Source organism: Fusarium mangiferae, assembly GCF_900044065.1.
Source record: "Fusarium mangiferae strain MRC7560 genome assembly, contig: FMAN_scaffold003, whole genome shotgun sequence".
Taxonomy (NCBI): domain Eukaryota; kingdom Fungi; phylum Ascomycota; class Sordariomycetes; order Hypocreales; family Nectriaceae; genus Fusarium; species Fusarium mangiferae.
The window spans coordinates 2,846,230-2,873,651 of NW_024573923.1; the positions used below are offsets into that span (position 1 = coordinate 2,846,230).

General features: G+C 49.0%; 6 protein-coding genes across 6 annotated transcripts; 1 reads left to right on the forward strand and 5 right to left on the reverse strand.

Annotated features, from left to right (window-relative positions):
• Positions 1-318: 318 nt before the first annotated feature.
• On the forward strand, positions 319-2,682 carry FMAN_04229 (putative VpsA protein; the record flags this gene model as incomplete). Its single annotated transcript, XM_041829086.1, has 6 exons — positions 319-371; positions 427-561; positions 620-2,006; positions 2,061-2,322; positions 2,377-2,461; positions 2,514-2,682. 6 exons carry the CDS (start codon positions 319-321, stop codon positions 2,680-2,682), a joined length of 2,091 nt encoding a protein of 696 aa, XP_041679884.1.
• Positions 2,683-3,245: 563 nt separating this feature from the next.
• FMAN_04228 (putative alpha-methylacyl-coa racemase) lies at positions 3,246-4,504 on the reverse strand (the record flags this gene model as incomplete). Its single annotated transcript, XM_041829088.1, has 2 exons — positions 3,246-4,387; positions 4,444-4,504. The coding sequence occupies 2 exons, from the start codon at positions 4,502-4,504 to the stop codon at positions 3,246-3,248; spliced, it is 1,203 nt and encodes a 400-aa protein (XP_041679885.1).
• A 928-nt stretch (positions 4,505-5,432) lies between these two features.
• On the reverse strand, positions 5,433-6,956 carry FMAN_04227 (putative glutamate dehydrogenase (NADP+); the record flags this gene model as incomplete). The annotated part of the gene is made up of 3 exons (XM_041829089.1): positions 5,433-6,466; positions 6,563-6,838; positions 6,896-6,956. 3 exons carry the CDS (start codon positions 6,954-6,956, stop codon positions 5,433-5,435), a joined length of 1,371 nt encoding a protein of 456 aa, XP_041679886.1.
• Positions 6,957-10,400: 3,444 nt separating this feature from the next.
• On the reverse strand, positions 10,401-13,871 carry FMAN_04226 (putative DNA-directed DNA polymerase III; the record flags this gene model as incomplete). The annotated part of the gene is made up of 3 exons (XM_041829090.1): positions 10,401-11,142; positions 11,252-13,065; positions 13,113-13,871. The coding sequence occupies 3 exons, from the start codon at positions 13,869-13,871 to the stop codon at positions 10,401-10,403; spliced, it is 3,315 nt and encodes a 1,104-aa protein (XP_041679887.1).
• A 2,069-nt stretch (positions 13,872-15,940) lies between these two features.
• FMAN_04224 (uncharacterized protein) lies at positions 15,941-17,765 on the reverse strand (the record flags this gene model as incomplete). The annotated part of the gene is made up of 3 exons (XM_041829091.1): positions 15,941-16,006; positions 16,060-17,018; positions 17,072-17,765. 3 exons carry the CDS (start codon positions 17,763-17,765, stop codon positions 15,941-15,943), a joined length of 1,719 nt encoding a protein of 572 aa, XP_041679888.1.
• Positions 17,766-19,874: 2,109 nt separating this feature from the next.
• FMAN_04223 (uncharacterized protein) lies at positions 19,875-20,462 on the reverse strand (the record flags this gene model as incomplete). Its single annotated transcript, XM_041829092.1, has 1 exon — positions 19,875-20,462. The coding sequence occupies one exon, from the start codon at positions 20,460-20,462 to the stop codon at positions 19,875-19,877; it is 588 nt and encodes a 195-aa protein (XP_041679889.1).
• Positions 20,463-27,422: the final 6,960 nt, after the last annotated feature.

Sequence of the window (27,422 nt, forward strand, 5' to 3'; positions counted from 1 at the left end):
GCTCGTGAACTCGCTGTCGTCTTGGGAGTTCCCTCCTTTATTCTAGCAACACCACCCATCTCTTATATACAACGACCTTGCACCCCCGAACGCTGTTCATTCTCACGACTTGTACGCTTGAAAAACTTGCAGATCAACCAGGGCTGCTGTGGTACCCTGTTCCAAGCTTCCGCACCGTTTCCCGTTATCTTTTGCCTCGACCGCTTTCTGGAAGTTAAATAAACCATTAACCCTCCTCCCCCACCTATCGTTTTCAACTCGCTCGATTCTACGCATCGTTCAAGCGTACACAGCCTCAAGCTGGAAGAATCAACGAACATGAGCGGCACCCTTGCTTCGCAGGGCGGCATTTCGGATCCCGCCCTGATCCAGTTAGTCACGATGCCTACCCTCCAACTCTACCCTACCTCTAACTTCCATTGATAGACTTGTCAACAAGCTTCAGGATGTTTTCGCGACTGTTGGTGTCAACAACCCTATCGATTTGCCTCAGATCGCCGTGGTGGGAAGTCAGTCAAGTGGAAAGAGTTCAGTTTTGGAGAACATTGTCGGTCGAGACTTGTGAGTTTGCTGCATACCGCCTATGTTAGGTCGCCATGAGACTGACCGCCCCTCCTAGCCTGCCCCGAGGCTCTGGTATTGTAACCCGACGTCCCCTCGTTCTTCAACTCATCAACCGTGCGCCCCAGAGCAATGGAGTCAAGGCCGAGGAGGTCGATACCACCAACGACAAGCAGGCCAATGCCGATGAGTGGGGAGAGTTCCTTCATGCCCCTGGGCAGAAGTTCTACGATTTTTCCAAGATTCGAGACGAGATCTCTAGAGAGACAGAAGCCAAGGTTGGACGAAATGCCGGCATCTCCCCCGCTCCCATCAACCTTCGTATCTATTCTCCCAACGTCCTCACTCTGACCCTGGTCGATTTGCCCGGACTTACCAAGGTCCCAGTCGGAGACCAGCCTCGCGATATCGAACGACAGATCCGGGAGATGGTTCTCAAACATATTGGCAAGTCCAACGCCATCATACTTGCAGTCACTGCCGCCAACCAGGACTTGGCCAACTCGGACGGTCTCAAGCTGGCACGAGAGGTTGACCCTGAAGGTCAAAGGACGATCGGAGTCTTGACCAAGGTTGATCTGATGGATGAGGGAACTGATGTCATCGATATTCTGTCGAACCGTGTCATTCCTCTTCGACTGGGCTACGTCCCCGTTGTGAATCGAGGCCAACGAGATATTGATAATCGAAAGGCCATCAACCAGGCGCTCGAGGCTGAGAAGAACTTTTTCGAAAACCATAAGGCTTACCGAAACAAGAGCTCATATTGTGGAACTCCTTATCTCGCGCGCAAACTTAACCTCATTCTCATGATGCACATCAAACAGACCCTACCTGACATCAAGGCCCGCATCAGTAGTTCTCTTCAAAAGTACTCAGCTGAACTGGAAAGCCTCGGCCCCTCTATGCTCGGCAACAGCGCCAACATCGTTCTGAATATCATCACCGAGTTCACCAACGAGTGGCGCACAGTTCTGGATGGTAACAACACTGAGCTGTCCAGCACTGAGCTTTCGGGAGGTGCTCGTATCAGCTTTGTCTTTCACGAGCTTTACTCGAACGGTGTCAAGGCCATTGACCCATTTGATGTCGTCAAGGATGTTGACATCCGTACCATCCTCTATAACTCTTCTGGATCTTCTCCAGCACTATTTGTCGGTACTACCGCTTTCGAACTGATTGTGAAGCAGCAGATCAAGCGATTGGAAGACCCCAGTTTGAAGTGTGTTTCTCTCGTATACGATGAACTTGTTCGAATTCTGTCACAGCTTCTCGCCAAGCAGCTTTACCGCCGGTACCCTCAACTGAAGGAAAAGATGCATGGCGTAGTAATTGCTTTTTTCAAGAAGGCTATGGAACCTACCAACAAGCTCGTCAGAGATTTGGTGGCTATGGAATCATGCTACGTCAACACAGGCCACCCCGACTTTCTGAACGGTCACCGAGTAAGTCAATTCGCTTCTGAGCTTACTTGAAATGGCTCTAAACTGATATCTCAGGCAATGGCGATGGTGAATGAGCGATACAACCCCAGCAAGCCTGTTCAGGTTGACCCAAAGACTGGCAAGCCACTTGCATCAACCCCCCGGGCTGCCAGCCCGACAGTCCCGGATCCCGATAGCGCCGGCAACTCGGGCTTTTTTGGTAGTTTCTTCGCGGCCAAGAACAAGAAAAAGGCCGCCGCTATGGAAGCTCCTCCACCCACTCTCAAGGCTTCTGGTACCCTGTCAGAACGCGAGAATATTGAGGTGGAGGTTATCAGTACGTTTAGATGAAGGGCTTGGCATCTATGGCATAATACTAATGACTGTACAGAGCTCCTCATCTCCTCTTACTATAACATCGTCAAGCGAACCATGATTGACATGGTCCCCAAGGCTGTCATGCTGAATCTTGTGCAGTAAGTGTTTCGCAGCCAGAGGTTCCGTCAAATCCCCTAATATCAGCGATAGGTTTACCAAGGACGAAATGCAACGAGAGCTATTGGAGAACATGTACCGAACCGACACATTGGACGACCTTCTGAAGGAGAGTGACTTCACAATCCGACGGAGAAAGGAGTGCCAGCAGATGGTTGAGTCTCTCTCGAAGGCCAGTGAGATCGTCAGTCAAGTACAGTGATGTGGTGATGGACGAAGACTCGTATCATGACTTCCCTGCTCAGCATCGGGGTCAGACTGAGCCCTTCTGCCGCTTCTCCACCTACGAAGTAACCGCCCCAGGGAGTTCACTACCCAGCAGTCGTCTCCCGGCCCCTTCTCATGACGTCCTAAGCATCACTTTATTTATATTTTTCGATACCACACTTTTCAGGGAGAGGCCTGTAGTAGACTGCTTAATGACTTATATTGGGATGCATGGCTTGGCCCTTGCATACGACAGGGTTTGCAGGCGTGGTTTTGTCTTGGGGCGCTGTTGACGAAGCGGGAGTAAGTGGCGGTAATGTGTTAGCTGTCCAGCTACTGGCTTGCGCTTTCTACCAAGCTTACTTGTTAGTTCTGAGTGGATTGTGTAGAAAGGTCCTGTTGTAGGTAGAATATATAATCATTGCCCTTCTGAGTGTGCATCCAACGCAACTCTCTCTTTGGTGCCTCTGTCCTAACACACCAGTTTCCTGGTCTTTCTACCATTAGCGCAAGCCAATGATGGCTTGTATAAAACACGACACTCATACTCAGTACATGTTACAGCTTGGAAAGCTCCTTGAGTACAAACCCTCCCCGCTCCAGTACATACTCGGTTCCGTTCTCCCATCCCAGCCATTTCCTCAAGACTTCTTCCCCCCCTGCTCCAGGCTTCAGCAGATTCGCTCTATAGCCGTCTCCGGGTACACCTGGGCCTTGTCCAAGCCGAGCTGGGTCTGCATGTCCTACGCCCTCTTTCACGGCAAGACAGGGCGTCTCCCGCAAGGTCACCGCCGGTCTCTGGTCACCTTCCCGCTTGGGGTCATTCTCTAGTTCGCTATACTCCAGCACAGGGGTGCAACACGCATCAGTACCATCGAAGACTAGTTCCCACTGGGCACGAGTCTTACTTCGAAACCTATCTGTCATTAAATGCCGAAGCTCGGGCCAGCGATCTCTGTTGTGCTGATCCTCTTCCCATCCTTGACCAGCAATCTCGAGCCCACTTAAAAGAATGGCAAAGAATTGCGGTTCAAGAGCTCCGACAGCGACATATTTGCCATCCGATGTCTCGTAAGTGTCGTAAAAGGGAGCACCTCCATCGAGCAAATTGTTTCCTCGGCCACTGTTGCCCACCATCGTCTTGAGCGCCATTCGAGGAAAAGTGGTCAGATATGAGCTTCCATCCACCATATTTGCCTCGACAACTTGTCCGCGGCCAGAAGATTGTCTTGAGATGATGGCCATCAAGATACCTTCAAATAGCATCGCTCCTCCACCAGCGAAGTCAGCCAGGATGTTCCACGGCGGATGTGGCTTCTCGCCATCTCTGCCCAGCATTCCCAGTGTACCTGAAACGGCAAGATAGTTAATGTCGTGACCTGCCATGAGTGCGTACTTTCCATCACGACGGAACCCAGTCATGCGGCCATATATAAGTCTTGGGTTAAGACGGCACAGCTCCTCCGGACCCAGTGACAGTTTCTCAAGTACGCCTGGACGAAAAGGGTCAATGAGGACATCGGCCTCAGCAACAAGACGTCTTATAAGCGCAACGCCCCGCTCTGATTTAAGATCCACGGCTATGGAGGATTTATGCCGGGCTAGCATGTCTTCTGTAGGCGCAGATGCGTCGGGTCGAGCACGGTCTATGCGGAGAACCGAGGCGCCTGCGTCAGCGAGCAACATGCCAGCATAAGGTCCTTCAAGAAAATCGGTTTATCAACTTTGCTCTTTCATTTGTCTTTGATGTACTCACCAGGAGCAAGACCAGCGAATTCTAGCACCTTGATGCCAGTCAAAGGAGGATGCTGCAACATGGTAGTCGATGTTGAAGGTAAGATGAGATTAAATATGCAGCAAAAGGGCCAAACCAAGGCCTTCACTTACATCAAGTAAGACTAAAGGAACAATATCTGACTTACAACTAGAACGAAGGGGATATATAAGATCCAATGCCTACCTAAGTACCTACTAAGGTAACAATTCCCCGCGGTAACACCATCAGCCGAGGTTCCACAAGTGAACAATCAGGAACCATAAATTAACCCAGACTAGGTAACGCCGCAGCCGTCCAGTCCCAGATCCTTGGCTACTTAATGTTACATGCCGAAGTGGAGACGGCTATGAATGAACTTCACTGGAGATGTGTGAGATTTTGGATCAAATTGAAGCGGCAACTCACACCAAAGAAATTTTGGCCAAATTGAATTACCACCTCTTCCCCGGAATGAGCCCTTGAAACTATCATTGAACGATGTAGCTTAAGTCCTCCCCAGTCTCGAAGAGCGAGACAGAATAATGATACCAAGTGATTTGGCAAATGGGCAAAGTTTGAACAATTTGAAAGGATTAAGTTTAGATACAATCCAGTGGACCAAGAACACATGTCACAGCGCTCTCATTTTCTTTGAATCAAAAGTGTCATGTTTCATTCTTCGTTCTATCGGGCTAAAAAGGAGAAAAAGTAAAAAGGAAATAGGTGAGAAAAAAACTATAAGATCCAGGCCCACGTCTATCGTGAAGAAAACCCAAAGTGATCCCCTTCTTGAAACCCCGCCAACGCCCAACAGTATGCAAGCCCTGATAGTAGCCAAGAATGAAACTCCGTTCCGTGCAGAAGTAGTTCGACATTGTGCGAGACAATCGTGATGAGAAGATCAGAGAGCCTTGATGTGAGCCCAGCTCGGGTATTGCGGCCTTTCTGATCGATCTCTTATCTCGCTCCAGGCATCCTTGAATAACTGTTTAGAACCAATCACCCTGGTCGTGCATGGCCTCGGCGACCTTGATGAAACCGGCGATGTTGCTACCAGCAATCAAGCTGGGAAGCTCACCCTCCTTGGCCTCGACGTACTTCTGAGCAGTCTCAAGACCAGCGACAAAGGCATCCTTCATGATGGCCTTCAGGCGGTCATCAACCTCCTTCTCAGTCCACTGGATACGCTGGCTGTTCTGGGCCATCTCAAGGCCAGAAACAGCGACACCACCACAGTTGGAGGCCTTGCCGGGAGCGTACCAGAGCGCTTCAGCACCCTTCTCCTTGCGGTGAGCCTCGAAGACATCAATAGCCTCAGCAGTGCAACCCATGTTGGAACCCTCAGCGACGATGAAAGCGCCAGCATCAACGAGAGCCTGGGCCTCCTCCTTGCTGACCTCGTTCTGAGTAGCACTGGGGAGAGCAATGTCGACCTTACCAACATGGACCCAGGGGCGGGCGCCCTCAATCCATGTGAACTGTCCATCGTGCTCGAAAGTGGTCAGGGCTTGGTGCTTGATCTTGAGGGCAGCAATGTTGTGGATTTGCTCGGGTGTGAATGAAGAACCCTCCTTAGCGACGAGAGCACCCTTGGAGTCGGAAAGAGAGACAACAGAACCACCAAGCTCGATGATCTTGAGAGCAGCGTATTGGGCGACATTTCCGGAGCCGGAGAGAGCGACACGCTTGCCCTCGAAGGTGCCACGGTTGGCGTGCTTAAGCATGTACTCGACATAGTAGACGAGACCGTAGCCAGTAGCCTCAGGTCGGATCAAGCTACCACCCCATGAAAGACCCTTTCCAGTGAGGACACCCTCCCAACGGTTGCGAAGCTTGCGGTAGGCGCCAAAGAGGTAACCGATCTCTCGGCCACCGACACCAATATCACCAGCAGGAACATCAGTCTCGGCACCAATGTGCTTGGACAGCTCAGTCATGAAAGCCTGGCAAAATCGTCGAATCTCGGCATCAGACTTGCCCTTGGGGTCGAAGTCGGCACCACCCTTGCCACCACCCATGTTGACTAGAACAATGTTAGCGAGTCTGGTTCATTCACTTGTGCCAACCATCGCCCCGCAATATGCAGGGACTAGATAAGCGCGGTGATGAGGTCACTTACGGCCAGTCAGGGCATTCTTGAAGATTTGTTCGAAACCAAGGAACTTGAGAATGGACAGGTTGACGCTGGGGTGGAATCGAAGACCACCCTTGTAGGGGCCAAGGGCACCGTTGAACTGGACTCGATAACCGCGGTTGACCTGTAGGTTACCCTTGTCGTCGTTCCAGACGACACGGAACTGAATGACACGCTCAGGGATGGCGGCCACAGCAAGGGCAGTACGATACTCGGGGTGCTCGTTGAAGAGAGAGCTGTTCTCGAGGGCAGAGGCGAGCTCTGGAGATTGCAAGTCAGGGTTTGTGTTCTCATTGATGTACATAATGGGTTACCTACCGCCATAGGCCTGCTCGAACTCGGGCTCTTGGGGAAGGTGAGACATGGTGTTCAGCTGCATTTGGGATGTGTATCGAAAGTGGTGATTGATAAATAGATTCCTGCTGGGAACGAGATTGCGAAGAGATTCGATACACTTTTCGAGACTTGTTGAGTGTGAGATAAGGAGGGAGGGAAACCGTCTTGAAAAGCGATGGGAAGGCGAGGTTTATATGGTTATCGAGGGCTGCGAAAGAATGGCAAGAGATGGTCGCTTGGGTCACTCCATCACTCTTTCCGTCATGGCATCGAGGTCCGCGTCCGCATCCGATACAAGACCGATGCCAGGACGGGATAGATACATGAGCGCAGCGCAGCGCAGCGTGGCACGCACGCACGCACGGCACGGCACAAACATGCGACAATTCGTGTTCAGAGATAAAGGACGGGAGTCAGAAAAAAGCTCACTCGATAGGCAATCGCGTTGCCATTATCCCATCTAATCGAGTGACAAGACACACCCTAATCTCTGTCGTTCCCGATAAACCCCAGTCTAGCGTTACACCCCACATCGACATCGACAAGGAGCCTCATCACACACCCCTGGGGGGGGTTCCAATTTTTTCCAATGCTGTCTGGTTTTGTCTGGAGTTGGGGTTGGGGTTGTGGTCTTGCAAGTTGAAGAATTTGGATGTGGTAGACATGGACGAAACACATGTTATCGTAGCATGCCCTTCCTTTTCCTTTTCCTTTTCCTTTTCCTTTTCCTTTTCCTTTTCATCTACCATTCACGGTAATAGAAAGACTCAAGTCACCGCATGAGATTCATGCCTCACCTTAGCAACTCACATGTGAGAGCACTAGTTAATCTATTACTACTACACCAGGGTCTTCGCAGATGCCGTGAGCTCCTCCGTACAAACTCCGTTTCTTCTCCACCATCCCATCTGGCCAATGGATCTCGGGCTCTCATATGTCGCGCGCCTACGGGTACCTTACTAGCCTTCCATTCTCACGGGCAACCAGGGCATCGTCAACCTCCGATATTCGCTCATTCACTCCGGCAATGTAGGTCCTGGCTGCCGTCGTACCATGCCCTCTGCAGTAAAGATCAAAGACGCCATGTTTTCAGCCATTCATTATTCATGATACGGTTCCTATTAGCCAACGCCCATTATTCCAATCCATTATCAGATCCCCTCCATTCGCTCTATACGGAGTACAGCACTTCACCTCCACGCTTGCCACCGTCGCTCTTAGACTTGCGTGGTGGGGGTTCTGTAAATTACATGCACATCTTATCTTGGCTTGTTTGAAATCATCATCGACGTTAATCCGTTCATCAATGCCTTTATTAATCACTTGCAATTCCTGCTCAGCGCCAAACTGAGCTGGCCTGACTGTTGCACTACTCTCAGTATATCCCCAGGTAAGCATGGACCTTCTCAGCTAACAAATAACCCCACACGACATGTAATCATGGTAGGTCCCTTGCTGCATCCCACGCTCAAAGGACGACTCCAGGATTTTATTTTATTTTATTATTTGAGGGATGATCTGTGTGTCTAGCGGAATGAGAGAAAGTGCCTCATCCCCAGCCCACCACACTGCTAATTAACCTAAATCTTAACATTAAAGTCCTGTGTCGTGTGTGTGTGTAGGTACGTAGATGCATCAGCCAGGTTCCCGGGACTTTAGCCTGACCAAGCGCGTCAATTCAAACAATCCATTACCAATTCCCAAGCCAAACTTATTCTTTATATCTAGAAAGGGAAATATCTTTTGCCTTCTGTCGAATCAGCGGCAACCCTGAATGCGGGAATAGCTCATACCGTTGCATCTTACCCTTGTCCCGTCACCGGCGTCTTCCTCCGACCCAGCGAACTTGGAAATACAGCATGCGCCGGGATAATTATCCTTGTCCACTTCCAGGTTGCTTCAACCATCTTGTTCAATTATTGTCAGTGATATTCGCCGTGGCCCCATTGACGCGCAGCACATATCGACACTCCCCGGACCCTGAACTGTAACTGTAACTGTTACCTAGTCTCTATACTATCAAGACATTCTTATTGGCCGCCTTGTCATCTTGTTTGAAGAATGAATTGACATCAACTCTTCTTCCAACCAATGGCGCTCTTGATCAGCCAACGTCGGGAAAGGATCTATCAAACCACAACACAAACCATCATATGTTGCCGAAATCCTTTCCGAACGAATAATTACTGGCACGCTACAGTTCGTTCAGTGGCGGGGATACTAGGATAAAATAATCCGGGGGAGCCTGTCCTGTCACAGCATTCTCCTAATTCATCAGTACGGATACAGCGCCTGTCAAATTGTCAGAGCATGCCTCCCCGGACCGATTAGAAGACTTTAGCTTCCGTTTCATCCCTCGCCATGCTTTTGACCGAGACTACCTCGCTCCCGACAACAACAAATTTTGGTCTTGATCGTGAATGTTTAGCCGTCCACCGTTTACGGAACTGGCTGATCCATCCGGACATACATCTCCATGAGAGAGAAAGTCTGAGACCAGATGCTCCGGGTGCCCTCCGAAAACTACAAGGGCCAGTCGAAATTCCCGGCCTTCATCACCGAACCACTGCAAATCGGCCATAGCCCGAGGATTAAGCACTGGCCACATTCATCATGAATCTGTTCCCTCATGAATTGCCCCCAACTTCCAGCTCATCATGACTTATGATACCCCCCTTCAGGCTTCAGCACCCCTCATTACCCTTGGGCCTTGGGCTATCCAATCGTTCCGATATGTTCCGCGGCCTCCTCTTCCTTCCGATCATTACTTGACTCTCAAAGTTTTACCATTGCCAAAATTATTGTTAATCACCATCGGTCTGCTCACGGTCAGGGTCTATCCCGCGGAGAAGCTCCCAGTGAACTTCGATATGCTTCGGGAGGTTTGGCCGCTCAGCAGCCCAGAACACATGATGTGAGAAAGTATCATCATATCATGCCATTTGTGTCTAGTTTTCTTTCTCGCCGAAACACTTAGACTTATGCTATTCTACTGCTTCCAACCCATGCATTGTGACTGAAATTTCTCAATAATCTTTTGATGCCATTGCTACGTTGCCTTTAAACGCTCCATCGTCATGTTTAGTAGTAACACTTGGTCCTTGCTTTTCGTAAGGGAAATAAAGGTCTCAAACGCCTTCATGTCCAAAGCCGTGTACTTTATTCTGTCTTAAATATATGCAACGATACCTGCAACAACGTTGAGCCCGCAACCCCAACCCCCAGAACGCCTTACCTACACAATACGATTATAAACAATGCCAAACTCATACCTGCGCCTATACATACAATATGTCTGTGTCAAGCCGTGATTTTATAACACATCTCTTCCATTACAGCTCAGCATGCCCCTCCACATCTTGCCGCCCGCACCCAGAGATGCTTTGGTTCCCTCTCCAGTGATTCAGCAAACAAAAATAGACATAAAAATGGCAAGGCGACGGCTGCGAATGTTGAACAGGTATAGATGCCTGAAGAAGCATCCCTCTCACCACATGGCAGCCTGATCGGCGTCGAAACGTGAAAGCTCGCGGCCAGCATCCTCAAGATCCTTTTTAGCTTTCATGCGCATGTAAAAGATGGGGCAATCTTTACTACTGCAGATAACCTCGCAGTGCATGCTGCCCTGACAGCGCTGGCACTGGGTCCATAGTCGCCCGAAGCGCACCTCCAAGTCTGACACGCGATCTAGCGTCTTCTTGTAAAGCTCACCAACGCGAGGTGCGCAATTAGAGCACAATGCCCCCTGTGACTCTTCTTTCCCTGTCAGAGGTTTCTTGCAGCCCATGCATGTTTGTGTCTTCTTTGCAAACTTCATAAGACCTCCAACAGTGGGAGCTGCAACCGAGATTGTACGGGTATGATCTCCTGTAAGTAGAGAGCGCGCCTTGGTCTCACCGAGAATCGGCTCAAAGATACGGCCGAGTGGCTTAGCTAGTTGATTATCCAGGTAGTATCGCGTATCTATCGGCACGTTGTGCTCAAGCACGTAAATGGGGTCCTCCGACTTCTCGAAGTTTTTGGCTCCAGCTGGGCCTCGGACCATGACGTAGGCCACTCGGTCACCGAGTCCCGGTGCCGAGCCTGCATCTCGCTTCTTCATGCGTTGCGCCAGCTCGACGTGCGCCTGCTTTGCGGCATAATCGTCCTTTGTAAGGGCCTTTGTGATGACCAATTTCGACATGTCGACCTTATTCTGCAGCAGATCGGCAATCGTCTCTTTGACGTATCTAGAAAATTTACCATTAGCATTCCGTTTTCTCCCCGCATTGCCTGATGAGGTCTAATAACCTCTAAGAAAAGAGGAAATACTGAAGCATCATTCGAGAAAGAACTTACTCTTGGGCACCTTGAACATCTTGGTCGATTAAGATCATTCGCAAGACTTTTTCGATGACCGTCTGGACCAACAAACAGTTGTCACGTCGCACCGTCTCAATACCCTTTGTGTCCATCTTGTCATACTTCTCTGGTTTAGTCCAGTATAGGCCAGCATATCGCTTCTTGTTGATCAGCAGATATGGGAAGTATACTTTTTCGAACTCGAGTTTGATGGGTTTGATGAATTTCTCCGAGACGTATTTCGAGGCTTCCTCACCAAGCTTCATAGCCTCCTGCAGGTCTTTGGTGCCAAATTTAATCATGACGGAATCAGTATCACCATAAATGACCTGAGCGTCGTGAGAATATCCGTTTGCTATGTTGTAACGGTTTTCCACCTCTTCCTTGGTCTTCTCAATCATCTTTCGGCCAAAACTTGTTGTACTACTGGCAATTTCGAGACATGGGAGTTTGCCTGTTGTAGCACCAGTCAAACCATACACACTGTTCGCGCTGACTTTCAAAGCCAGTTGTCGACCATTCAACACAGCCTTCTTGAACGGATCTGTCTCAACCGCCAACTCACGCTTGGCCTGTTTACGGGCCGCGAGAAGTTCCTCAAGAATTTGTGCCAATAAGCCCTTGCGTTGCTTGGTTGTGACAAAAGTGTCTCCAGTCGGTGTGACAATGTAATCCTCGTCTTTCTGGAGATTGAAGGCTTCAATCGCCTTCTTACTGACCAGGGTAGTATAGCAAAGGTTGTGAGCTTGCATGATACTAGGGTATAGAGAGGCGAAATCCAGCGTGGCGATTGGAACATCGTAGTAACCTCGGGTTGGCTCAATGACTGTAGCTCCTTCATACTGTTCATCAGAAGCCTCTGACTTGAGATTGGGAATTACAAGCTTTTGTTCTAGTGCTTTTCGGAACAACTGACTGATGAACTTGACTTGCTGACCCCGAGATAATAAGAAGTTGAATGGCACCCCTGTGACTCTTGCCATTTCAGTATAATTTTCCACGCAAGAGAGTTTATCCATTAGCCTTTGTGGGAGGTAGGCATCTTTCAGACAGTATAGCGCTAAACGTCTTCGAGACTCGGGTGTGCCGTTGAAAAGCTCTGTGATCATTGTATGGTGGACATCCTCCTTCTGCTCGCCAAGGAAATTGGCACACACGGAGTTCAGGGTGTAACTCCTGAGGTGATGATCACGCTGAATCAGTTGGAGAAGATCCAGTTGTAGTCGACCGTTGGTGTTTGTAGCTTTGGTATCTCGGTTGCCCATCTGTTTGCTGGAGAAATTCGTCTCCTTGGCTTTGGATTGCATGCTAGGAATTCGAGTCCAGTACTCGAAACCAGGTACCTTGAGATGTTTCGCTCGGTCTAGCAAATATGGGAAATCGAAGTTGGAAATATTGTAGCCGGTGATAATATCAGGGTCCGCTCGTATAAGGAACTTCTGCCAGTCACTCAGCATTTTCTCCTCCTTTTCGTACTCAAGAATCTGAGTTGCCACAATAGAGCTCGTCTCTTGCAAACAGAATACGTTTCTGACGAATGGCTTCTTTTCTCCATATTGTGTAACAATATTTGCGATCTGGATGACGGGATCGTGGTTTGCTTCCGGAAAAATACCCTTACGGCCGGCACACTCGATATCAAAAGACAGGATACGCAACGGTGCCATCTTTGACCATTCACCGACGGGTTCGTGTGCTATGAGGTCGAGGTAGCTAACTTCAGCTTCGATTTGACAGTTGGATTGGCGAACATGATCGGGGATGATTTTGTACGTCTTAGCGGGAGCTTCAACCCACGACATTCCTCGGACCTGGGCGGATATTAGATCATGTAGCCATAACATCGCTTTTCTCATACCTTGCAGTCAACCATGAAACGCAGTAGAAATTGCAGGTTGTCAAAAGTTTGAATTTCGCCATCGTTCCTCCACATGCCTTTCCAGTTTGCATTGCCACTTTGAATCGTTGTTCGGACTTTGTTGATGAATTTGGGATCTGTCACGGTAACCTTCAGGTATGGTTTCGATTGGTTCCCTTGAAATCCGTAAATGTTCTCTCTCATAGCAAAGGCGACTGAGTGGATGGTCGGCTGATGTTGAGCGACCTGAGTCTCCAAGTATGCCTTGAAAGCTGCACAGTCTTGTGGTTGGAAGTTGACAGGTGCGGGAACATATAGATAATGCTTGAAGTCGGTTACATGCAGCATGACTGAGTTTCCTGCTTCATTGACACCAAACAGCTTGACGGTGGCCCGCCCACCATGTAATGTACCCTCCTCGGCTTCAATAGACTGGAAGCAGAGACTGTCACGCTCCGGTACGAAGTCAACTACAGGCGGTCTATCCCATGCCTGATCCTTCTCGGTGTTGTTACGCTTGCGGTCCGACAAGTCCTGGCTGAGCTTTTCGAGGACTTCTGATTCAAATGCACTCTTGAGCTGAGTGGATGTCATTTTGGATCGACGGTCATGCTGAGAGCTGGGAGCCCGGGCGGCAGCAGGTGATGACGGTATCGTATCTACTTTGCGCTTCTTCGTTGAGGAGGGAGACGATGTGATGTTCTGGCGAGTGTGGCTCTCGCCCAGAACTCGTTTCTGAGGAAGAACTGCACTGGCCATGGTGGATGAGGAAGGCGAATGCGAAACACGAAGAAAGAACAAGTCGACGTCGGAAGAGAAAAAGACAAGAAAACTGCTATGCAATCAAGTATTCATCCACTGAAAGGAGAGTGAAGAGTGTTTGACAACGTCTTTGGTGGATTATGATTGTTGACACTAAACGGTTGGAGGGGAGACTCTCACAGGGGAGATTTTTGATGGGTTTGACGACACGACTTTAATTGATAGCTACCGCGTAGCGCGACTCGTGTTAGTCGTGACGTGACTGACCCCACTTACTCGCCATGATCACGTGAACAGGCGTCATATATCCTTCTCTGAGACAGGGGGTGAAACCTACCTACCCTAGGCCATTGATAAGTGAGATTAATTGTATAGGGCTTTCTAGATCCCTTACATGGAGAGTCTATATATGATACGACGTGTTGCATTCAAAGGCCCTCTGCGCGCATAGCATCGTGGAAGTCATCGATATGCTGGACTCTTCTGTGGTCGCTAGCTGCCTCACTATTCCATTACGACTTTGAAGAGTCCCAGGATGTATGCACCTAGAATTGGCGAACTCGCCAGTTTACCCCCAAGTAGGATTAAATACGTCAACATCTAAAGTGCGACTGCTGCACAGGTTTCCTGCGGAAGCAGGCGCTCATATCACAGAGTTTGGGTCCCAGAAAAACGATACAAGACTAGCAGAACTAGAGGTTTTCGACCATAGATCGTCTACTAAAGGAGTGATTGTCAAAGATCAACCGCGGTCAGCGGCTATTGGTAGCACGATGATCTGTTCCGAACTAGCGCTTAATCGTACTGGGCCAACTTAAAGCGAAAGTGAAGGATTAGTTACAAGGCCTTGTATATTCATATTTTGAGTAATGGCTGCGAAAGCGCTTCCACACAGGCCAGGCAAATTGAGTCATGCTGAAAATGCACATATCTCAGAGACTTGGCAGCTTCTTAGGTAATTGTCCCTTACAATGGTGTTTCTGAACGCAAACGGCCCCTGGCCGTGCACAAACGAAAACTCCATGGAAGGACTGATGTCGTACTTGAATTTCCTGGCAAGGGTTGCACTGCCAAACTCAACTACAAAGATGACTGCCGAACACATCTTGAAAGGTATCACATGATACTAATACCTCGACGTGACAGTTGTCTAGAGACTTTCATGGCATCTATTCTTCCTGTCAGTTCATGGGTTGCAACACGGGCTGATAGCAGGTTGCAAAACTAGGGGAAGAACACATTCAGACATCCATTCTATAAGCATCCGTACTCCGTCTCGGGAGATCAGTTAAGCCATGCATAAAAAGAATTCATCATCTCACCCAAAATGGGCTAAAAAGGATCAAGCATCGAAAGAACTTACTCATTCAGATAAAAGGGGGCCGACAGCATGTTTTAGAGAAGTCATCTTCATGGAACCAGGACTATACGTGTGAGAATCTTTGTATAGACGGCGAGGAAGAACTTATATTCACAAAGCAGCAACAAGCGGGAAGTATTATAGCATTTAAAGCACTGTGAAGCTGCCAGGCATATCATTTCCTTTGGTCACAAAATCGCTGACTTGCGGGGTATCGCGTGACATTGTGCGATGTTGGTTGGGCCTGCATACAGCCAAGAGCTGCAATATCATGTAATAGTATCGCTGACCCCATGTCTCATATCCATGTACAAGTGTAGTGTGATGGGTAAATGTATGATACTATGCCAACAGCAACAGCCTGCAGGAATGTACAACTGGCTGATGGTGGTCAGTAAGTCACATTCACACCACTTATTCCGAGAGTTGCCGGTAAGATCCTGGTATCACGCGCAAGCACACGGTGACACTGGACAAATCATTTCTTCATTAATCGACATAAAGAAAGCAAGAGGTAGCATTCTCCAACATCCCTATAGTGTTTCCAGTGAAAGAGCATGACCTAACTGCTATGTCCAATGGTGTCGAGTCTTGCAATGAATAAAATTGCTTATTAACGTGCAGGCTACTTTCTAAAGCTGCGCACTCTTTAACCTGATGCGATTTTGTTGGGTCTCTGCCGACCCAGCCTCTATTCATTATCAACTTATGAAGAACTCTTGGGCTCCTTAAGATGCTCAAAAGATCCCCAATCGCACCAATCGTTGATGGGCTGTTCAAGGTTAGCCACTTTGTCATCTTGTGTAGTAGTGATGAGAAACTTACTAGGCAATTGAGATACTTGCACCAATCACAGGTGTCGTGATACTTGTAAAAGTTGTTCAGGAGAACAATGAAAACGACAATGATCATGACGAGGAAGGCAGCTCGAACCAGCCACCAAGCCCACCAGAGTGGCTTGCGCCCCTTGAAGAAACCGACAGGGTTCTTGAAAAAGTGAGGGGGCGTCTCGCCAGTCTGAGGAGAAACGGCTGCGTACGACAGCTCTTGGCCCATCCGCCGTCGAAGTGAGTTGGGCGAGTGCAGGACACAGACGCCAAGCGAGAGTCCCATGAGAAAACCGCCAATATGGACAAAGTTGTCCAAGCCGGGAAGAAGTCCCAAGACAAATGCGATTACCATATCAAGAATGATGAAAAGAAGGTCCTTGACGGGGTTGCGTCTGTCCTTCCATGAGTACAGAAGATCGAGGAGGACCAAGGCAATAATGCCAAAAAGGGCACCAGAGGCACCCACAGATGGCTGTCCTGGCGGCGCATAATTTCCACCCATGATGTTCCCGAAAATCCCAGCACTCATGTAAACGAGTAAAAACCGCACTGGCCCAATGGCCATTTCCATCTCTTTCGCAATGGTGAGCTGCAGAAGAAGGTTGAAAATGATGTGAATGAGACCGGCGTGCATGAAAATTGAGGTGATGAATCGGTACCACTGGTTGGGCTCGGGACTCTGGTTGATATCGCCATTGAACTTAGGATCTGGCACGTCACCCCCGAAACCGCAGACCACATGAAGAGGGCAGAAACTGTCGTCCCTGGTAGCATTAGGACAAAGTAGACCAGGTAGAACGGCGCCCTTCGCATTCTTGTCCACACTTTGGATACCCTTCACGTTGCGCATACAGGGGGCATAACGGGCGCCCATGTTGATCAGTAAGCCGGGAGATGGGCCGATAAATACGTTGAATTGCGGTTTGATCGCAATGGGAGTTCCTGTTAACACGCCTGTGAACGAGTCAGCTGACAGTTTTCCTCCTACATCAATCTTCACATCTTACCCATTCTTGCTATTTCGGCGATAAAAACGGCGATTTGGACAAGAGAAAAGATATAGACAACCCAAGGAATCCTCTTCTTGTTAGAGCCAATCATACCCAATTCGCCCAAGCGAACCTTGCCCTTCTTGCCCTTCTTCTTAGACCGTCCAGGGGCGTCATAAATATGATCATTCATCTCGGGGTCGTCATTTTTGGCGGCCCGATCTTGAAGGGGAATGTCTTCCTGGCCGTAAGGTCGCGCAGCGGCAGCCCCTCCAGCATAGCTTGTATCTTGATAGAAGCCTTGTTGGCCAATGTCAGCCGTACTGGAGCTGGGAGTCGGTCCGGTGTTCGAGTTTGCCGGGTACACATGATCGTCAAAGACAGTGTCGAAAGGAGACTGACCAGTTTGGCCAGGCTGATTATGGCTTGAGCTCTGACCAGAAGGGCTAGCATAAGTGCCCGCAGGAGGATATTGTATATCGTTAGGCGAGTATGGTGTTTGCTTGGTCGGGACAATATGCGTGGCAGTATCGGCAGGATAGATCGAGGTGTCGGGAGCATAGTGTGAGTTGTACGAGCTAGGCTCATATGGTGGCGCTGGTGTAGAATGCGGCGAAGGGGTTTCGTGATTCTGATAGTAGGGAGAAGCGTTGGGGCCGGCGCCATAAGGAGCCTGTTGACTTCCACCGCTGTAGTAGTCGTGTGAAGCCATAGTTGACGAAAGCAAGAGATTCTCGAGTAACGGGGACGAGGTTACGTAGGCAGTTGATGGGAGTAAGCCGCCAAGCGGCAAAGAAAGGAGATACAACTGCGACAAGCTGTTTCAGAGGGGTCGGGACGGCGTCACAGATCAAGAATCGGTATTTTGAAACTCGGCGAATGATCCTTGCCCTGATCTTTATTGACAACAATGCGTGGGTGTATGTCAAATTGGCTTTGTCGTTTCCAAAGTGAAAGATGTTGAACCAGAAAATGTATCCCTCGCGCTAGGTCAAGCTTAGGTGGCTGGTCAGAATCCAAAGTCCTGAACTTCAGCTCAACGGGTTAGGTAGGCTTGAGCGGGTTGTTTCAAGGGTCGCCAGGGACGAAGAGACTGGATTGCGTGGAAGCTCTCTTTTGATTGGACGACTGCCTTACGCGTGGAAGCTGTGGGCCCAGTGAGTAGTAGCCTGTTCTATTTGCGTCGTCGTAAAAAATCGCCAAACGAGTGAAGCACAAGAGTGAAGATGGGAGCATCGAAAAAAAAAAAACAGGAGAGGAAATACTTGGGAATACAACAAATATGCAGCTTAACTAGTTAGGTATCATTATTCTGAGGCAGCCTTTAGCTTAGGTAACAAGAGAATAAGGGCATATTTGTTCTATTCTCGCTGACTTGTGCCCATGACGAAACCACTCACAGCCGAGTGACGTACAAGCCGGGGCTGTGCTGACAGCTGTAAGCCATGGATCCCTGCAACCAAAGGTCGATCACTGGGAAGAAGGGTTTTTGGGTGGTGCTGTGCGGTTAAGCCATTGAGCCTCACTCTGGTTAATGGATGTTTAAGCGCCACAGCTGCTTAATTTAGAACAGTAACCTCTATTCATGGCTGTTTTTGTGGTGGTGGCTAATGTGAGCCTTTGTTGATATCTACTCGCTTATGGATCACAAGAACACTTGTAATCATGAAGTACTGGGAATGCTGATATTTTATTAAATGTTAACTTCGATTATTCCGTATCTGCGAAGGTAAACCCCGATTAAACTCAGTAACTTCCGGACTGGTAAGAAAAACACCACGGCATCTCTTATTTATAAGTAATACTACAGCCCGTCAGCATAAACACTTACTGGGACAGTAGTGTAGCACAAACTCATGGATTACAATTTACTACCTACCTGTATTCTAGCTTTTCATATCGCAGGCACATGGATACTAGGCCCAGTTGACGCATTTTCATTGTCTCAACCACATCACCAATGCATTTATGGTGAAATACTTGTCTTCCAGCCCGTGGCTAACACTACAGCGCAACGGACCACAGCCACTGCTAAAGCTGACGAGTCTTCCCGTATTCCTTGTACGCAGTGGAGCTCGTTGATGGCGTGTGCCCATATCGATCAGTTGTACGGGTTCCGATGAGATCTTTTGCAGTGGACAACAATTTACGCGTTGCGCCTCGTCCTATTCCACGCCAAGCTCCGGGAGAGAGAGATCCCTTGTGCAAGAAGTACAGCTCCCAGCTTGATGCATACCAGGAAATCCACCCCAACCCTCACATTCGATGGCATAACGAATCACTCCAGTGGGATGATCTCAACGCCAAGACCATTGACAAGCAAAAGGTTCCAACCTTCGCCCCCCTCCCTTCCGCGTTGGGGGACCGGGACACGACAACGCTCGATTTGTCAACAGTGGACACGACGGGTCTGGTGTGGATGATGCAAGCAACACTTCAGTATCGCAGCAGCCAGCCTGCATTGACTGAAAACTTCTTGACAACACCTTGCACTGTGAATTGCTGAGTGCTCATGTAGCACTCCGGTCAGTGGCCCGATATGCTCCTGTTGAGTGGCTGATGAGTTGGGTAGATGAGATAAGATCGTGATTATACAAACTGTTGTATCGTACATGACATGAGCTGCCCTATATACGTTGTCCTAGCCCTCTTCATTGCTCATTACAGTCGTATTGCCCTGGCGGCCCTTCGCCTTTTCCGTTAATAGTGGTACAGTTCGGTCTTGTGCATGTCGCATTTTGTCGACAATGGGTATGCGACCAGATGATACCCTCCAGTGTTGTTTGGACATCTATGCTGTCTCTCCTCAGTTGAGACAATGTTATTTCTTCCCGATCGATGAAGCGTCGTCCGTTGTGGTCTCGTCATCTTGTTTCTTGGCACCCTTTCCCCAATTTCCACTCCAGACATCAGCGACTTGCTCCATGATGATATCGCCAATACCCTTGCCCTCTTCCATCTTTTGTTGATGCTCTTTCGCACGCTGCTCTCGCCAATTCTTCTCCTCGCCTCCCATCCATACATCGTTGAGTGCCTTGGCCACACCCGTCTTTTCCTCTTCGCTTTGTGGATTCTGTTGGCCTAACCTAGCTTTGAGTGCCGCCTCGCGCTCTCGGTGCTCACGTAGCAGTCGTTGGGTGCGCTGAGCACCTTCGGGGAGTTCGGTTCCGAATATGGAGCCCACACGGTTGCCGAACCGTGAGTAGATTGACGAGCCCGTATACTCGTAGGCGAGCTGGTTTGTGGCAAGAGAGAAGGCACTGGCGAGGACGAAGAATCGAAGATCGATCTTTCGTGGTGGGAGTAGCATGGCGAGAGGCGCAATAACTGCGCCAGCAATGGCAGAGTTGTGAATAAATTCATTACGCTCGGGCAACGGAGGTTGCGCTTGGGGCTGATCCTGCGACATTGCGATGTTGGTAGTGGTCATATAGCAGTGTCGGTTCGACTATCGCTGCAGCAGCACGATCGCAAACTGAGTTTGCGTGGGTTGGGAGAATTGAAGATGCGAAAATCTGCCACTAACTTTTTCTCGCTGTCTGGTTGGTCGCCTTGTCACGGCTATGGGAACTTGGCTTACCAGCCAATCCTGGTGAGAAATCAGGTCCCTTCAACCTCCTCGTCATTGTAGGGTAGTCACACTACAGCAAAGTGTCATTCGAGAGCAAATGGCCTTGCCATTTTTTGGTTTTTGATTCTGGTAACAGTAATACAGAGAAATCCGAGTCCTTAGTTTGGCGACTTGTCTGTTTTAGAGTTTTCTGATATTGCCTCTGTCGGCGCCTTTGCCAGTCTAATTGGCGTTTAATGTTGCTGGAACCTTTTGATCCAATAGCTGTTAAGATTTCTAGCTTATGACCAGGATATTGTCCATCGACATTCATTACTACCCCATCACTTCTCAATACATAGATATAATGAAATGCATGACTTGCCTGTTCATACAAGGCACGGGCAAGATATGCAGAACGTGTGTTCACTGAGTTAAGACCATGTGAAATTCAATTGCTTTCGGGTTCGTTACGCCCTCCCACAACACGGCGAGAACTGCACAGCTAAGCTGCATGATCATGGCTACTGCCGGAACACTCCATTGCCGTTTTGAGAAGGCATTGAAAGACAGAGTAAGGTAATCGGTCCATAGGTCGAATCACGGGTTTCCCATTATGGACGTCGTTGAGTTCCGCTGGCAATTTCCGGTAATTCGTGTCGTAACAGCCCTCGGATCATATCATCGGTCACTGATGGGGAGTTGCCCGACATGCTAGAGTAATATATGTCACGAAGCAAGAGAATAATCATATACATCATATATAAGTACCCAATGATATTCAGATCATATGTCAATCTCGTCGGTCGTCGTCGAACGCCTTCTTAGCGTTAGGCCTAACGATTAAGAGTCCACGAGGGATCACATCGCAAACATAGCTTCTTTGGGACAGAATGCAGATAACTTCCCGGGCAATTCTTCAGCTCAGTGATCAACAACATCATCTGTCCGCCAATAACCGAGGTAAGGGATGCATCGTTGCCAGCGGCAGACTTCGACGACACTAGACCATCAAAGTCACACCAAAACTCCTGAAAACCAAGCCACCGGTGCTCACTAGCTACATGTGAGAATTCAATGGTCCGAACTGCCGCCCCCAGCCGTGCCGTGTTTACTAACTCCACCTTGACTACCGGCATAAGATCCTGCCGAGCAAGCCTAAGGGACAGCAATCTGGCCACATGGTTAAAACCTTGTGAATATGTGATGATAGAAATCATCACATCAGGCTCTTAATGAAAGGATGTACCGGGCCGATAGGCGCATGCTACTTCAAGGTTCCATACCTAGACAAGCCTTTACACAGCACTTCTCGACAGGAGAAGTCCCCGACGGGCAATCTGATTGAGATGCATGGCCATCATTATGGCGGATCTCGATGTAAAGAACAGCCTCAGTGACTACAGTGTCACTGACGTGAAGAGCAATTCAATAGAAAGCAGGGTATTGTAACAGCCTTGCCGAGTCTTCACCCAGTGCCAGGTGGGCTTGACAAACGTCACGGAGCTAGGTGGACAGCTGATCCCCTGTACAGTCAAACATGATAGGGACTAGCTGTTGGAGCATAAGGTTCGCTCAAACGAAACATATAAGTATGAATTTAGACATCACGGTACTTGATAAATTCATGTGACGGCGAAAGACAGTAGCGGCTTGGAGGACGTTACTATGCTACCCGTTTCTTAACCAATGAACCACCGTTATTTATTAGATGTGAAATAACGCGAGGGGCGGGCGCATTTTAGACAACTTGTACTGTAAAGATTGGCTTTCCGTGGTTATAACCTGTGGAAAATGAGGCTTGATAAGCTCCATGCTAGTGGACAAAGTTTCCTATATATGTTCCTGTACCTGTGAGCATTTTCAGCTCATGTACATATAGTCTCTCGGCTGATCCTTATTCGATTAGAAACACTTAACTGTAGTACCTACATAAGACTTGCAACAAGTGCCTTCCGCTGGGATTCAAATACCCACCACAGACCACTCAAACATCGGAGAATCAGAGGTTCAGAAGGTTGCGATCACCTACTCATACTCGCTGCTACGGGAACCCAATGCCATTGGTAAAATTACGGAATAGTTCCTTAATAGCATATCAAATATTAGTACTAGAATTATGGGTGTTGCATCTTCAAACCGTTTGTGTGCGAATTTACTCGTAGGTATTGCAACAAACTTACAAGAATCGACATACTTTCTGTCAGACGCACTGTTTGCTTTACCCGAGGATAACCTAGTATAGAAACAAGGCCACTTGACTGTGGGTATAGGAATAATGGATTATGAAATGCATTGTGTCATATGTTGGCCGGCGCCAACTCCCGCGTAAACTCTCTCCCTGTCTAGCAGAACAGTTGCGATCTCTAGTGATGAACGGAAGTTCCGCACTACCGGGGTGGTAGTAAAACTGTATCCTTTGATCGGACCTTTCCCCTCCAATATCAGCTACTACTTGTTTGGCCGACCGCTCGACGTTTATTGAGGCTGGGAACAAGACTCACGATTGACTCGCGTTCTTAGTCGATTCAGCACTGGTTTCAAATCTCCAATAGCTCGTGGCGTTTAGAAGGACTGACTTGGTAGGTCAGTGCCACGCCTCCATGCAGCCATGCAACTTTCTCCCTTCCTTTTTTTTTTCTTTGACTAAATCTGCCTTGAAATAGACTAGCTATCTATGCCGTAAGAATACAGACCGTTGTACAATGCACGTGGCGGATACATCTCTGAGCTATTTTAGACTTTGTTGAGATGAGATTAAAGGCGCGTGGTAATCCCGGCTGCCGAGGCCACGGACTCAACTGCCAGATGAGGTTACATTGCCGATTCATTTTCAATCAATGTCTTGCTCGCATTCTCTACCGTTGTTAGCCTAGGGCGATGCTCTGTGGTTCTCTCGGCTGGTTGTCGTATTAGTGACTGATATTATGCGTCCACAGGCTTGATTTAAACCCTTGTCCGCGTTGGTGTACAATTTGTGAACTTTAAAAGGTGTTGGCTCAGCAGTGAAAAGATAAACAAGAATGTTACCCAGACATGAGTCAGGAGGCCGCAGCAGTTGAGCTTGTACTTTGTCTTCATGATCGACTGAGAATGGAGTTCATTGCTATGTTATATCCACATTGACTGCCGAATGGCCCAAGACGTTGACGCATGACTTAGGCAACTGTCTTAACATCTCATTCACTGACACGAGCGCTTCTGGAAACAGAGGTTCCTGTGGGCCTCTTGGCGAGCCATCCAATGGTATTGTATAGGGAGGTGGCTTCTATTTGTCATCGCCGTACCTAGTGGTTCAAAAAAAAAACAACCCGCATGAGTTTCAGTGACAGATGCCGTGACAGCCCTTGCTTAGCCCACCAATCGGCCGTTTGTCCAATTCGGAGCCGACGCACACGGGAGATGGCACAGCCAGAGATGTAATCAGGGCTGGCTGATGGCTTGTGGAATGTCGAAACGCACTGTAACGCAACACAACGCAAAGCATCCAACTCCGGGGAGGACTGGTTCTTGGCAATTCCAATGTTACAGCTGACAATGCCATGCATGGATCTCCATAGAGCAAAGGTGTTTCAATATCAGGACAAGTGCGCACTCATTTGCCAACCTGAGATGATTGGTCATTTACCGACACAAGACTAACTCTAATATTGGGTAAAGTATTTTTCAATAGTAGTTGGCAGTTGGCAGTTGCTCAACAAGGGAACGAGGCTTGGAAACTGAAACAGCAGAGCGTCCGATACTGTCACGTTCCGGGGATGTTTGAGAATCCCTGGAGGACAGGTAACGTTATACGCCAGTTTGATGGTTGGACTTGGATACAAATGGAACGATCAGCGGACCAATAACACGATTGATAAATTCTGTTAATATGGAGAGACCGGCATGGAGATCTGACTCGAATAGGAGAAAAAATTGTCCACAACCATTAAGGGCAAGACTTGGAGAGAAGTAGCTTGAGAGGCCAGGATGAGATAAAGCCTGGCACCGGGAGACGCCGTCGGCGGCCAATGTGGCCGAAATGTGATCTTCACGAGCTACTGTGCGGTCGACGTGCCCGGTGTGGAGAGCCGAGCCGAGTATCAGGGGCACAATTAGGAACCATGACTAGCATGGGTATGTGCTGATGCTCATGGACAGGCACAGGGCAAGGCCATACCGGCAGAAATGGGTTGCAATGTTGCTGTTCCATGAGGACAACCTAGCCTAGGTCAACGGACCGGGCCCCGTGCCGTAAAGCATGTTGGCTGAGAGTGTTGCGACATCTTAACGATCCCATAAGGCTGAAGATGGTAACAAATAGATTGACTGATACCAAAAGACGATAAAAACATCATCAGGCTCTTTCCCTGAAGCCCTCAATCCTCGACCTCGAACACTGGGCTCTCTGTCTCAGAACGTCGATATCGAATCGCTCAACCTATTCTACCCCGCCTCAACAAGCCAGAATTACTCGTAAAATGAGACTAAAATTAAGACAAGTAATGATAGGTGTCTGACAAATTGTACCGTCCCACCGGGAAGTTTCTCCTAGGGGAGCTCGAGAGAGCTAGGTTTATCTCTTGGCAGAATTGAGCATTGCCGACTAATTACGGAGTAGTCTAAAAGCACTGATACCTTCAGCGGAAGTTGCCGCCTGGCTGGGAATGAAGCTGGATATAGTATGGAGTATGTGTTGCAATCACAAGACGCCTGTACATAATGAGATGCTGAACCTCCGGTGGTAGCTATTGGCCGCGGTAATGAGATTCACGAATACTCAACAATCAGTGCAAGCGCTGCAAGGGATCTCAGACTAATACGGACGATGAGACAGTCTAGTCTTCAACTACGCCGCATGATGGGATGGCCAAGAAAGTCCCCTCCCAAGTAATGGCTGAAAACCTCATACTGCACAGCGGGTGTATTGTGCAGACCAAAAGGGTACGTAGCCCAGCCGGATGATATGGGGTACCAACCCGAAGGAGAGGCTATCGAGATCTAGATTCTCGAGATTAGACGAGTACACAATAGTACAAGCTGGAGTATTATTATGAAGGCTACTAAGCGCCATACCAGATTGGTATACAGATACCTTAAGAACTGAGACAGGCTGGCACACATTCTGAAAGCATCCATCAATCAGTGTCACTATCTGTATCCGTAATTCCCTTATGTATCCATAAACGTTTCTTGTCTTGGAACGTTCCCAATGTGGAGGGTATCTAAGAGTCGGGTTGTCCATGTGTAGAGGCTAGAGATCTAGAGAGGGAGAGGGCACCCAGAAACAGTCGGTGGCTGACGACAAGAAGCTCCACCAACGATAACGAGAGAGTGAAACATGTTCTCGAATTGCAGAACTGTACTTTGCTGTGCTGTCATTTTTGCTTTTTCCTCTCGCAGAACCAATGTGCTATAAATCCCATAGTCTACATGAAAATCACTTGCCAGCGAGCGGCCAAGCCTAGGAACCCCACTAAACATCGGCCAAGTCAGCCACCTCACGGGCTGTTGAACGGGTTCAACGGAAAGAGGCCGGCAATAAGCTGGAGACCTTGGAGTACAGGAGGCACTGTCTGAAAAGGAGTTCAGGGCGTCTTTGTATCGTGCCCACAGCGGACATGCATCGGAGATATTACATGTTGTGATGCCAAGATCAAACATCTTCCCTAGTGCTACAGCGCTGACCCAACTCGCTGGGCCCCCCCAAACACACACAGCTGGGAGGATCACATCAGTATCAACGCCAACATGAATGCTTGCTCGATCAAGGAACACCCATGATGGACATGGGAGAGAAACAAAATGTCAGATGCCCTTGTCCCCCACCGCCACCGCGCTAAGTGCGCCCCTAACAGCCCTGCAACTGCAGAGTACAGAGCGTCAATCCATCTTAGGACGGCTTAGCTATCCTTGTGCGACCAACAACAGGAACGCACAAGCGCCCCCCTGTCAGATGTCAAGTCCCTATTGGGCGAACAAGTCTCGTTCCAACGAAGAAGCAAGCTCTGGGGCGCCAAAAGGATGCACTAGAGCGGCGCTGGGGAGGGGAGGGCCCGAGGCTCATGATGGGACGGGTCCGGGCCTGTCCCCGGTCGTCCCAAAGGCCAAGTCTAATCAGCCATCCTTGTCCTGGAGTTGCTCAAAGGAGACAGGCACAGGCACAAACTACCTAGCAGGACTCGTGGCTGCATGTTCATAGTCTAACTATGTACTCACCCTCACTCAATGTCGCACTCATCTCGGGGACTATGTCGATGTACCACCACCACAAGTTCCGTCCATGGATCTTCACCACCCAATCCACTCACTATCACGGATTCTCAGCTGGAAATGGTCAAAACTCCCATAAGCACCACTTATGTGCACTTCGGTACATTACCTCTCCAACACCCTGGCGCCTGTGGCAATGCCTTGGAAAACAATACCCGCACCTCTCTCTACGCAAGTAGTCCAGTCACTCACAGTGGTACCTCCATGTCCTCGAGCGATGCGTTTTGCAGCGGCTGTCTCGCCTGTCCTGCAACGGCTTGATCTTAGCGATGGTTACACAGAGCGTGCTACTCCTAGTTTGGCAGAGCCCGCCGTACCAGAGCAGATGATAATATGGGTAATGCCTAGAATAAACCCACCGGCGATCCGTAGCCCGTCTCTGTTTTGACTCGTGCAGTCAGTCAGTCAGTGTCTTTTGTCTCACGAGGGAACCCTGGACTTCTTGTCCCATCCAATGCTCCGCCAGACTCCCATGGATCTGCTCTCGAGCACATTGCCCCAGGCCCTTTGTCTCTATCCCCGGCAGCGAAACCGATGACCTCAGCCTCTTTTCCCTTCTCCTGGTTA